This window comes from Aplidium turbinatum, chromosome 18 (assembly GCF_918807975.1).
Source record: "Aplidium turbinatum chromosome 18, kaAplTurb1.1, whole genome shotgun sequence".
Taxonomy (NCBI): domain Eukaryota; kingdom Metazoa; phylum Chordata; class Ascidiacea; order Aplousobranchia; family Polyclinidae; genus Aplidium; species Aplidium turbinatum.
In genome coordinates, this window is record NC_137489.1 from 6,629,701 (window position 1) to 6,643,087 (window position 13,387).

Sequence of the window (13,387 nt, forward strand, 5' to 3'; positions counted from 1 at the left end):
ATATATAAATCAGCATTTTGTGTGATTGTGAACTTTACTTTTATGATTTACTACTGTAGATGACAAAAATGTAGCATATTATAATTGTTTTAAATTGAAAGCATCTAGTTTTGATTTAAAATGGAATTGCTAGCAAAGACTGTTGCTTCGTGGGTAAAACCTAAAAGTTGTAGTTTTGCTTCTTCTATTTTCCACACTTGTCGTTTGTCAAGTTTTTCAATGCTGTCTAAGGGAAGCATTCCATCAAAAACACACTGCAATGAAGTGTCTGATACTGTGCATTGGTTCCATGGAAACATGTTCACCAAAGTCCCTTTTCATCACCAAATCAACAATCGATTTCACTTGCTTCACAACCACTACTTTGTGAATAAAAGACAATTTTCATTGGAATGTGTACCTGTTCCTTTACTCTCAAGGTATGTGCTATTTTTGGTGTCTATGTTTGAATAACACTTTTTGTATTTAACATAGTAACTATTCTCCATTTTCTACTGTCTCTTGCTTCGCTGCTGCCACTCATGTGTAAATCACTAAATGAGCATCTTTAGTGATTGTTCATCCTGGACGTGATTGACTGATTGTTTGCAAATTTTGTGACAAGATATTGAGGTGAACCGGGTTTGTTTGTCATATTGTTTGTTAAAAAGGAATTGTTGTTTACTTGATCACAATGAAAAAGATATCGGGTCTGTAATAATGTATATATTCTTATGAATGTTATTCAATACATAAATCGAAATAGATCAACAATTCTGAAAATGGCCAGGGGAATAACTTTTTTGTTAATTTTTTAATTATAATAGTGATTTCTGGTGAATTGTCATCTTTAATCGTTTAAATAAGTTTTTTGGTTGGTAACAACTTCAGGCTAGGCCTATATAAGAAAAAAAAAACTTGTTGTCTTAACGCAGTTGACTTCATCTTTCTTTTTCACAAAAAGGATCAGTAATATTGCTGCTTTAACAGAATTTCTTCTCAATTTCTCCCTCACGTATGCCCAACTCGAGGAATTACCAGGTTTGGTTTAACAAAGGGCAAGATGAGAACTGACAGGATAGTTGTTAAGAGATTCAGAAGATTAGGAAATGGTTTGTGGCTAAGAAAGCAGGTAGGTAGTGAATGTGGCTCAATTTCTATTATATCATTGCTGTTATAGCAGCCGACATCATGATTAGATGAATTTTTATTTGAACTCAACAAGAGAAAGTGCTTAACTTAAATATGTACTGCATAAATTTATAAGTGTATTGTGCGTACAGTTTTGCATCTACTTAAAAACGTTAAATGATAAAAGTAACTATTGTTATTTATGTTTTGTTCTTGGCTAGTTTAGATTTTTTTATACTTTTGATGTCAGGAATATAACTACTAGGTCTGCTAGCTATAACATTGCATTACTATAGCCTATTGCACATATTCATGCATGTTTCTTAATATTTTCAAGGTTGTCCTAACTTTTTCCTTCATAAACATACTGGTTTTTTCTTGCTGTAGGTTAGCACTAGTTTTTCACTCTGAAAACGTCTTTAGCAAAAAAAATGACGTCACGATATGGTATGTTTTTGTTTGTTTTCCTTGTAGTTCGTTTCACAGGAATTTTTACCAGCACAAAGTAGTTTACACAGAAAGGTGATGACTGATAACATGTCTATGTGCATTTTTGTTGGATTTATAAACTTCCTCAATCTTGTTCTTGCAGTCAGGAAGAAGAACAAAAGTGTGGAGGAAGATATTGAAAGCACGAGGTCCACGTCTAGCAATCAGGAGCAAACAGACTCTCATATGTAACAGGTGGCAGTCAAAGCTTCTTGACAAAATGGTTTCGGACCATTGGAAGAAGCAAAAATGGTCAGTCAATAAGTTTATATCAACGCAAAGTGTAAAAACGTTTTTTGTTCTTCAAAATATTTTTTTGAAATTCTGGCTTTAAGATTAAGAAGAAATATAACTAAAAGTTAAATTTGTTCGAGAAATATTTCAGTAATTTTACTTACATTTTTAGTTCAATTCCGTGTTTTATTCTGACCATAAAACGCAAAAAATGTCACTTGCTATAATACAGCAAGGGTTTGGAAAAAAGTAGAGGCGACAAAATGCGAACGTTAGAGCGTACTCGTGAGAAAAATTATTTACTAAGTACAAGGATTTTGGCACAGTGGCAACACCAACACCTTAAGAAATTTAAAAAGTGAAGCAAATGTGAAAAAAACTCAGTAAGTGTGTCTAAGACAAACAAAAATGTATAATCAAACAATGACAAAAACATTTGACAGACAGTTGTTGTGTTGGTCGGCTGCCGTGCGTTATCAAGAATGTTGATAGTCAACATGGGGGACACAGCTCTTATTGCGTTAGGTTTAGCTCTTCAAGAAGAGCAAGGTAGGCAAAGAAAACCTCACGAAAAGATATCTTATCATGGGCAAAGCCAAAGTTACAAAAATGTGTAAATTTTTTATTTTATTTATCAAGGTATGTCGACGACCCATACAAAGGATATACAGAAGAAACCTTACTTTATTACCACCCAAAAGAGCTGCCATGGAACAGCACGAAAAAGCCGGATGATTTCTACAGTTACGCCGTCCGTAGAAACACTCTCAACAATCGGCTCAAAAAGGCTCGTAAACGTCAGCACTTAGGAGGCTGTAATTCTTATCGTCAGAAGCCAATTCCAAGCACAAAAGACGGATTTTGTTTTAGCTAGAATGGAATTTCATTAGCTGAACGTGTTTTAACGTACCGGTACAGTTCGTTTTCAATAGAGCCCATAATGCATCTTTGTTTCCGCTCAGCAAATCAGTCCGTTTTTCCATTTTACAACATCTGTACACGTTGAATCAATGTCAAAGGAGACTGTTTTGCTGGCGAGATTGTTTGAACACAGCTCAGTAAAATCCATCATTTTTACATTGATTCGACGTCTGCTGACGTTGAATCGATGTATAAACCACGGAATTTGCTGTCTGAATTTGTACGTATTTTCATGCTTGTGTTCAATTGGTTTGAAAATTTCGAACGTGTAACTTTTTTTAAAAATCAAATATAACAAAGTGGCTACGGAGCACTGCTGTTGGAAACGTACTGCTAACAAGAAAATAACGTTTTAGTTTCCTCAAGTAATGCAAATGTGCGCTCTGTTCATAAGATAATTTAGTACTAAACTACTTCAAGTTAGTTCATGCCAGGGATATCTATAACTACGGGATTGGAAACTATGTGGAACTCAAAACCATTTTATACACCAGTAGGGTCACTTTTCTTTGGGCGTTTCTTTGATAAATAATCACATAAATTGACCTCAAAGGGCAGCAAGTAGTAGGTTAACGAACAACCAAACGTGTAACAATCAATTCACCTGCTGTAAATTGTAAGGACTACGCTTGCCTGGTTTGTTTATTTGTTTGTATTCCATTAGTGCAGTCATGATGTATTTTGTTTGGTGCTTAAAAAATTTCCAGAATGGCTATTGGTTTAAGTTCTGATGACATCGTAAACGGATTGGTTTCGTACTGGATTGGTCTGTGAACAAGTTGATGATACAACAGCATATTTCACTGATTGCTGAACACTCCTCATTTACTTCTGATCCGATTTGCAGTAACCAAAATGCTAAAGAACAACAGTAGGCGGTTTTTGGACTCGTTGCATTCTTTCATTTTTTGGATTCATCATTTTTTTTCTAGCAGCGTAAATGTACTTTTATAATCAATTAAGTTTTAATATGAGTGTACATTTTGTATTATTACTGTAAAATCATCATCATCATCATCATAATCCATCGTCGGTTTGTTCCCCACTAGTGGGGGTGGCCGATTGTTTCCGCGCAGCAATTGTTTTAATCCCTTTTCTCCATTTCACCCTGTCCCTTGCATCTTCCTCCTTCAGTCCGACTTTTTTAAATTCATCCTTCACGAATATCGAATTTTGTATATCTTTTAGTCGGTATTTTATTTTGTTAATCTTTCTGTAGTCGTAGTAATGTGATGACCCTACTGATGTATAGCACTGGATAGAGTTTCCAATCCCGTAGTTATAGATATCCCTGGTTCATGCCTTTCTCATATCAGCAATGATCTTGTTCTTTGTGTACTGATCGATTGAACGAAACCATGTATGGTTTGTTTTGAGCATGTAATGGTTTAGTTAATCTATGATTACTGAACGAAAAAGACCGAATTTTAGCTCATCAGTTTAAGCGTTGAAAAAATATTGATGACAGTTTTTTGAAAGTTTAGTGAGGGTTGAATGCATCAACAGTTAATCTTTTAAGTGGCCGATTAAGCTTATTATCCGATAAGTGGATGGAGAATCCATTTGTGCAAAGTTAATCTGTAGATCAGGAATGGGCGTTTTCAGTAAGCAGATTACGTTTTGTGCATAAAGAAAAAAACAGTTCACGAATTTAACTTCTCAATTTGTTTTGTGACTGATCCAATGTTGGTGCATTTAACCTTAAACAATATCTTTGTGCTAACCTGCATGCTCATATTCTTCACAGGCTACTAGTAATCGATGTAAAATGAATCCATGTTTAATCAGATCAAAAAATGCTTTAAAGTGCTGTGTAAATTCAAAATACTTGAGACAGTTTGCTGTGCCCACGGATCTCAATTTGTTTCCCCAGCGTACTCATCAAGGTCATTTGTACGCGATTCAAAGCTGTAGCTACGCCATTCGGAGTAATGAAAACAGCAAACAGTTGAAAGACTCCTTGGTTAATCAGTGGGAAAGTTTTTACTCAAAATATGAAGAATTTGTGGGACTTACAGACGTTCAGAATGCTCAAATGGAAGTGAAGCGGGTAATTCACGACTTTTGTAAATTCTGTAGTTGCAGTGTTTTCTTTTTGTAATTAGCTGTTTATACAGCTTTGAAGTTTTGTCTCCCTTGAATTCTTTGTGCTGCTATTTTGCATAAGAGGTTTATCTTATAAGCTCTGATTGCAAGGCTCAGGCTTTTGTCATCTTATAGAAAAGGATTACACTAAAACGATAGAGCAGCTAAATGTTGGTCTTGGCATCCATAAAAGAGATTTTAATGACTTTATATCGTTCGTGAAATAACAGCACTGCAATAACAACAATAGGTGTAAAAATGGAGGTTTTAGAGAAGGTTTTTATATCACATAACCTCAGTGGTCTTTCTCTTACGTTGATTTAAAAGATGCTAGAACTTTTTTGGATATTTTCATGTTTTTGTCAGACTGAAACAAATTTTCTCAATGCGAGAAATGAAGAGCGATCTGTAATGCGAGATGTCTTGGCAATCCGTGACAAGCTGAAGCACGTACGAGAGAAGTTGAGCCATGTCAACTATTCCAACCCGCTTTATCCACAGCTTGCTAAGGAACAGCATGAGCTTGTCACTCAAGAAGAAAAGTTAGTTCATTGAACGTTTATAAGAGCTTTGGTAGAATTATGGTTATGTTATTAACGAGTTTCTTGTCATAATGGCACGCTTGGAATTCTTGCCTTAAATTTCAAGAATTTGTGTTTTTACAAACTATAGAATTTCTTGTGGTTTATACCAAAATTTAATCCTGAAAACTAAGCATATCGTTTGACTTATGACAGCATTTGTACAGCTATTTTCCATTTTTTAAAGTTTGGTATCCCTTTTTAAAGAAATGTTAAGCGTACGGACTTCCTAAAATTTTAAGAAATGAAAATCCTGAGTAAAAACTATAAATATATTATTTTTTACTGTTTACATTTTGGTACCTTTTCCTGAAACCGATGCATTCAATGACATTTGTGAAACTTTGTATGGACCCTGAGAACGACTAGTTTAAACCAATTTGTTTTAGCAAATGCAGTTTGGTAGCTGAAAAGTTTATGAAGTAACCGCGATCTGTCCGCTCCGATAGCTTAGTTTGATAAGAGCCTGACTTTGTAAAAATTAAGAAATGGCAAAACCAAGCAACGCTGGTTCAACTCCCGAGGTATGCGATTGAGTGACGCGGTTTAAAAACAACTTTCCATTCAGCGACTACTATCGGATGGAATAATCCACGAGTAACAACACTTCAACAAATGGAAACCTTACCATACACTTTGGTGACCAGGCCTAGGTTAGTAGTTCGAAGCCTCTACGAGCATGCGAAGCTGCCAGAAATAACCTTTCTCATTCCACGAATAAAAATTTAACCAATCACTCTTCCTGTAAAATGCACCACCGCATTCCATTTTGTTATCCTGTGATTTTAACACAACCATTGGCAGACTTGCGATTCATCGTTTTCAGGAAGAAAATTGCGTTGGATGCAATGGAGGAAAGGGAACGGGATGCATTTCACATGCTCTCTGGAGCAGTGCGAGATAGTTACGAGAAAGAAAGAGCAAGAGTTGAAAGGACCAAGAACTGGTCTCTGATTGGTTCTATTATCGGAACAGTGATAGGTAATGTGCTTAGCAGGATGCAAAAATTGCCACTTTTACATCGTTTCAACGCCGCCAGACTATATCCCGTCGTCGCTAAAATAGCAAATTTTCCTGGCTGGATGAATGTTCTTTCATAGTGTTATAGTCGTCATCTACGTTGAATATATGTAACTCGTGACCAGCGTCACTACATAATCACAGTTCAGCGTTTTCTGGTACAGACGTTGGAATTGATTACTACCGCACTGCGCGTGTAATCAATTGAGCGTTCTGTACCACGTTCCTTAGTTGATTGTTTTGCGTTTCTTTCTTACTATATATTGCGTTGATTTTATGCACTGAATCAGTAAGTAACAAGAGGTAAATGGTTTTCTCACTTGGTTGGCTATCGCTACAATTATTATTGTTTATTTTATATTAAACGTCTGGAAATACAACAGACATTTAACTGGCGTCGTCGGCAGGATCTTTACAGAATTTCTACAGGATTTTAGAAACATGGAGAAACTGATCGAAGTCCTGCAACAACAAATTGCCAACCAAGAACGCCAGACGAAGGAGCAAATTGCCAGACAAGAAGAACGTCACCGAGAACAAGAACAACGTCACCAAGAACAAGAACAACGTCACCAAGATCAGACGAAACTACTCATGGAGCAACTACGAGAAATGCGAGCCCAAACTTCAAGACCACAACCAACAACAATACAACAGCAGGTATCTTTACCTAAGTTCGTAACGTTCGATGCCACCACTGAACTGTGGGCAGACTATTGGAAGAGGTTTAACACCTTTGTAGCAGCACATTCAGTCGCACAAGACAAAATGCCGCAGGTTTTTCTCACCAATCAATCACCTACAATCTACAAAATGTTAACAAATTTGGCTGCGCAGGAAACAAACCCAAAAGAAGTCAACGATCTCACCATGACGGAAATTACAAATTACATGGCTCAACAATTCGACCCAAAACGCTTCATCGTGAGGGAGCGATTCCGTTTCTGGAGCGAAATGAAGCGCAAGCCCGGTGAAACAGCTCAAGAACTAGCCATCCGCATACGCCAGGCAGCTGCCACCTGTGACTTCTCGTCCATTTCAAATCCATTGGACGAAGCTTTACGTACTCGTTTTATTTGTTCAATAGGTAACGAGGCGGTGCTTAAGGCGTTATTCAAAATCAGAGCTGATGAACTTACTTTCAAACGTGCGGTGGAGGTTGCATCAGAAACCGAAGAGGCAGCCAAGGTGGCCAAAGAAACTGTTTACGGCACTCCACCAGTACCAGTTGCGAAAGTAAGGACCATCAGTAAACCTCCAAAAACTAGGCAACTTACAGGTACTTTCTTTTCTTCTAAAAATAAAGAATGCTATCGCTGTGGTAATTCCAACCACAACGCCAATGACTGTAGGTTTAAGAAAGCCACTTGCCATTTCTGCAATATTACGGGACACTTACAGAGTGTTTGTCGAAAGAAAGCTAGACAGTTCAAACCTTCTAAGGTAAATTGTATCGAGGAAATTAACATGCTTTCTAGTTCTTGCAGAAAACCTCGAAATTCAAAGTTGGAAGTACCGATCTCCATTAATTCGGTAACCACACACTTAGAACTGGACACTGCTACAAATGGAAATTTCCTTTCCAACGACGTCTGGACTCGGGTAGGCGCACCTCAATTGCAAGCACCAGTGTCGCAGTTCCAATCTGCTACCAAGCATCTAGTACCAATCACGGGTTCTTTCACGGCCCAGGTAACTTGTCCTTCCACGGGAAGGTCAGATAATATTCCTTTTGTAGTCACGACAGTCAAAGGACTGAACTTGCTAGGTCGTGATGCAATCTCGTCTTTAGGGATTTCTATCGATAAATTCCTTCTGTCTAACTGTTCTACTTTACAGAGCATCCAGTCATGCGACAAGCCTGATAAGAGTCTGGAGAAGGCATGCTCCCTCTTATGTGACGAGTTCAAAGATGTTTTTAAGCCTGAACTCGGGTGCTTACGAGATTATGAACTAGACATAGATTTTAAGTCTGATGCTAAACCTGTTTTTCTCAAACCTAGGCCTGTACCTTTCGCGCTAAAGGAGGACTTAGCACAAGCCTATGATTCGGGCATTGCACGTGGTGTATGGACACCAGTTCAGTTTTGCGATTGGGGCACACCGGTTGTTCCAGTCCGTAAGCCTTCAAACTCTTCAGAAGCGAAGGCCAAGTTACGCATATGTGGCGATTATTCAGTCACGGTGAACCCTTCCCTGGAGACCCATCGTCACCCGTTACCCTTACCAGAAGACTTAATACAAAAGTTGGGTGGTGGGTACGGTTTCAGCAAGATAGACTTGGCTGATGCCTACAATCAGATTCGACTTGGTCCTGACAGTCGAAAACGACTCGCATTAAGCACTCACCGTGGCGTACTTTTACAAAATGTTTTACCTTTTGGCATATCTTCTGCTCCAGGTTATTTTCAGAAGATCATGGACGACCTTACAGCCGACCTTCCAGGGGTCGCAGTCTACCTAGACGACATTCTTGTCAGTGGCACTACTGCTGAGGAGCATCTCCAGAATCTTAGACGGCTCCTCGATCGACTTCACTCAAAAGGCCTGAGGTGTAGGAAAGACAAGTGTAAGTTTGCACAACCTCAGGTAGAGTATCTCGGACACATTTTGTCCAGGCAGGGCATCTCCAAAGGTCCCAAGGTAAACGCCGTACTGGAGATGTCTGCCCCCACTGACGTATCTTCTCTTCGTTCGTTTTTAGGTTCCTTACAATTTTATTCGAAGTTTCTACCGTTGAACGCTTCTACTGTAGCAGAACCACTATACCATCTCACGAAAAAGGACATTCCTTGGAGATGGGGAAAACAAGAGGAAAACTCTTTTGCTCAGCTGAAGCATTATCTATCTACTGATGAGCTTCTTACACATTTCAATGCGTCACTTCCGGTAGGTATCGCATGTGATGCTTCTAGTGTGGGCATCGGTGCTACTTTGTTTCACCGTTACCCAGATGGCACAGAACGGCCTATAGCAAACGTTTCAAAGATATTAACAGCTTCGCAGAGAAACTATAGTCAAATTCAAAAAGAGGCTTTGTCGATAATTTTTGCGCTAAAGAAATTCTATCAATATCTTTTTGGTAGATCATTCATTTTGGTCACAGATCATAAACCATTGCTTAGTCTTTTTGGCCCGACTAAATCGACACCTTCTTTGGCAGCAAATCGTTTGGCTCGTTGGGCACTCTTTTTGTCGCAATTTACATACACTATTGAGTACAGGAAGACGAAGGATCATCAAAACGCTGATGCTTTGAGTCGCTTACCAGCAGGAGGGGATAAAGTCTTCGATGAAGAGGAAAGTGCGGATGACATTGATATCGTCTGCGCTATCGATGCTTTGGATTTACAGGTCCAGACCCCAAATGCTGCCTCACTGCGTAAAGAATCTTCTAAAGATCCTACCATTTCCACGGTAATGCGTTTCATTCATGAAGGATGGCCGGCCAAGTCTTCTCCACAAGACCCGGTCGAACCGTTTCGTAAGTACGCAGACTCTCTTTCTACTTGTTACGGATGTCTACTTTACGGTTCCAGAGTGGTCATCCCGTCCAAACTTCGTCCTTCCGTCCTTCAAGTGCTTCATGAAGGACATTTCGGCATTGAGAGAATGAAGCAGTTGGCAAGAACGTCCGTCTACTGGCCAAACATTGACCGAGACATAGCGGAACTTTGTCACAAGTGCAGTACCTGTGGCGAATATCAACCGCAATCTAAAACCCAGGTCCAATCATGGACGGTTCCAGAAGCACCGTGGAGTCGCTTGCACATAGATCATGCGGTAGAATTCATGGGTTACCATTGGTTACTCAGCATTGATGCTTTTTCTAAATACCCATGTATTCATGCTACTACTTCCTTATCTTCAACAGCTACTATCAACCTGCTAGAAGAAGATTTTGCTCATTTCGGCTATCCCCATACTATAGTTACCGATAATGCTACTACTTTTAAATCCACAGAATTTCAAACTTTCTGTAAGGAGAGGGGTATGGTACACATCACGGGTGCACCTTACCATCCGGAAACCAATGGAGCGGCGGAGCGCCTCGTACGTACGTTCAAGCAAGCACTTCGCAAATCTTCCCTACCCCCGAAGCAGGCCGTCTTGGAATTCCTACAGCAATATCGACGCACGCCCACTCCGAGTGGCTACTCTCCAAGCCAATTACTCAACAATCGTCAGATTCGAACCAAGATCGACACGCTTCTCCCTACACCGTCTCAAGTGGTACCCCGACGAAACCCTCACAACACCGACGCCTCCGAAGGTACCAAACGACATTTCAAACCGGGAGATCCCTGTTACGCGCTATCATTCACTCCACGACGGAGCCAGGATCCTCGTTGGGTTCCAGCCGAGGTGATCAAGCGACAGGCTAGCCGAATCTTCCTGGTACGTCTGCTGCCACATGGTCCGACGTGGAGGCGCCATATGGACCAACTGCAACCTCGCTATGCATCATCGGAGGACCAGGAGCCGGGAGATACTCCTGCACCAACAATCGACTCTTCCGCTGTCTCCACCTCAGCCCGAACGAATTCGGACGACACACCGACTGTACCGGAATTCGGGCCACACAACCCACGAAGGTCGAGCCGTCGCCGCAGACCTCCGGCTCGTTTCGGACTTTGAGTTTTATTGTTAATTCGGTGTCTTGTTCATTTTTTATGTTTGTGTATAAAAATTATCGGGGAGGTGTTATAGTCGTCATCTACGTTGAATATATGTAACTCGTGACCAGCGTCACTACATAATCACAGTTCAGCGTTTTCTGGTACAGACGTTGGAATTGATTACTACCGCACTGCGCGTGTAATCAATTGAGCGTTCTGTACCACGTTCCTTAGTTGATTGTTTTGCGTTTCTTTCTTACTATATATTGCGTTGATTTTATGCACTGAATCAGTAAGTAACAAGAGGTAAATGGTTTTCTCACTTGGTTGGCTATCGCTACAATTATTATTGTTTATTTTATATTAAACGTCTGGAAATACAACACATAGTTTTGATGATCAAAAAACCGTTATTTGAATATAGAAATACCTTCAAACTATCGAATTATTTAATAACAGGAATGCTTGGCTCGTCATATATTAACCGGGTGAGAACAAATGACTTGAAGAAATTGATAAAGGAGAAAGACTACAACCAGGAAATTAAAGAAACTATTTCGCAGGTTAGTGAACAGTGTGACACTTAGGAAATGGATGTCGGCAACTCTTAACCGACGTTTTGCTTTGATTCCTTCCTTTGACTTTGACTGACCATGTCTTTTCAGGTGGTGCCCCATGCAGAGGAACAATACAACGATATCAAAGACGAAATAAAACAACTTCAAGTTTGTTTAATCAACAAGTTAATAGAGCCACCAACCGAACACAACAGCCCTGAAGTGTTTGCCACTGAACCAGGGTCCGACGATTCCATTTTAAAATCTATCAATAAAGTAAGTTACATCGGCTTGTGTGGATTATTGTGATGTGTTGGTAGAGCCTTGTAGAAATTGTTAAATCAAAGGCTGAAAGACATAGTCTTTTTTTGTAGAAATGATTACGTTAGATTAATGTTAGATACGATGTTCAATGACTTCAAGTTTGAAATATAGATTTATGTGTAAAGAAATCTGACCTTATTTCCAGATAGCTTTCACTCCCCAGAATATTTCACGAGCTAATTATACGCAATTTAGAAGGAGTCTATTTCATGACAAACTTAAACAATCTCAATTTTTTAGAAGCGTTTACAGTTTCTGTTGTTCTGTTTCAGGTTCTGCAAAGCTTCCAACAACAGTTGACAAACTTATCGGAATTATCTTCAGAGAATAAATCTATATTGACCGCACAGAGTGATGATGTACGAAAAGAATTAAAAAACTTGTCGAATAAAGAAATTCATGTTTCGATAAAGAATGAATTGGCCAAAATACGAAAAAATTTAGAAAGAATCGGACCGTCACAGCCGCTCAGTTCAAAGACTTACAAGACGAATGGAGAAACGGAACAAGATTTCGAAAATATGATGTCAGATAATGGCAACTCTTCTGCAGAAAGCGAAATGCGTCGATCAATAGAGAAGTTTGTAATTTGGGGAGCCATACTGACAACTGTGTGCTACATTTTTACTGTTTAGTCATTATAGCATATTCTTATACAATTCAATTATGTTTTTGTTTTGCAAATATTTCCACAATAAAACCCCTAACAAATAGTCACATGCAGTCTGTTGTTTGAACAAAAGCTTCTTAAACAAAACCATGTCCACAATAATTAACTAGCCTATTTCTTTACCATGTCATATCGATGAATCCTGCATTGAAAAAAAGTTTAGGTTACCTGAATGTCATAGACTATTTTTTACTAATTGACAAAAAATGGATCACCAACAGGCTAACATGCACTAGAGATTTTAAAACAAATGTATCCTGCATTGAAAAAAAGTTTAGGTTACCTGAATGTCATAGACTATTTTTTACTAATTGACAAAAAATGGATCACCAACAGGCTAACATGCACTAGAGATTTTAAAACAAATGTATAGGCTAGTCGTACCCAGGGGCGGCTCGCTAGTGTGTGTGTGCTGCGGTGCTGCAGCACTCCCTAGAAGTTTCTCAAATATCTTAGCATTTCTTCTGCCCAAAATGCATTTTATGTTCTCTGTTCACAGAATTGCTGACTGTTATAAGTGTAAATTGTATTTGGAAACTTTGCGTGCTGTGAAATATTTTGCGCAAGGTTACAGCAAAAGAGACACTCGACTGTGATGTCATAGAGCCGCGTGATTTCTTAAATTGCCTGTACAAGCGAAGAGGAAAGCGATGTGTTGTGTTTGAAGCAGCACATCGGCAAAAAGGCGAACGTTGAGGAAAAATAGCAATGTGAAAAGGCGATGAGTGTCTGGCGTCGTGGTAACGTCATAAGCAGGTTACGGCGCAATAGCGACAC

General features: G+C 39.2%; 2 protein-coding genes across 2 annotated transcripts; both read left to right on the forward strand.

Annotated features, from left to right (window-relative positions):
- Nucleotides 1-63: 63 nt before the first annotated feature.
- On the forward strand, nucleotides 64-3,065 carry LOC145787090 (uncharacterized). The gene is made up of 4 exons (XM_082598807.1): nucleotides 64-419; nucleotides 970-1,111; nucleotides 1,703-1,851; nucleotides 2,473-3,065. Exons 1-4 carry the CDS (start codon nucleotides 121-123, stop codon nucleotides 2,705-2,707), a joined length of 825 nt encoding a protein of 274 aa, XP_082454933.1. The 5' UTR covers nucleotides 64-120; the 3' UTR covers nucleotides 2,708-3,065.
- Nucleotides 3,066-6,421: 3,356 nt separating this feature from the next.
- On the forward strand, nucleotides 6,422-7,531 carry LOC145787841 (uncharacterized). Its single transcript, XM_082599677.1, has 3 exons — nucleotides 6,422-7,100; nucleotides 7,278-7,471; nucleotides 7,528-7,531. The coding sequence occupies exons 1-3, from the start codon at nucleotides 6,882-6,884 to the stop codon at nucleotides 7,529-7,531; spliced, it is 417 nt and encodes a 138-aa protein (XP_082455803.1). The 5' UTR covers nucleotides 6,422-6,881.
- Nucleotides 7,532-13,387: the final 5,856 nt, after the last annotated feature.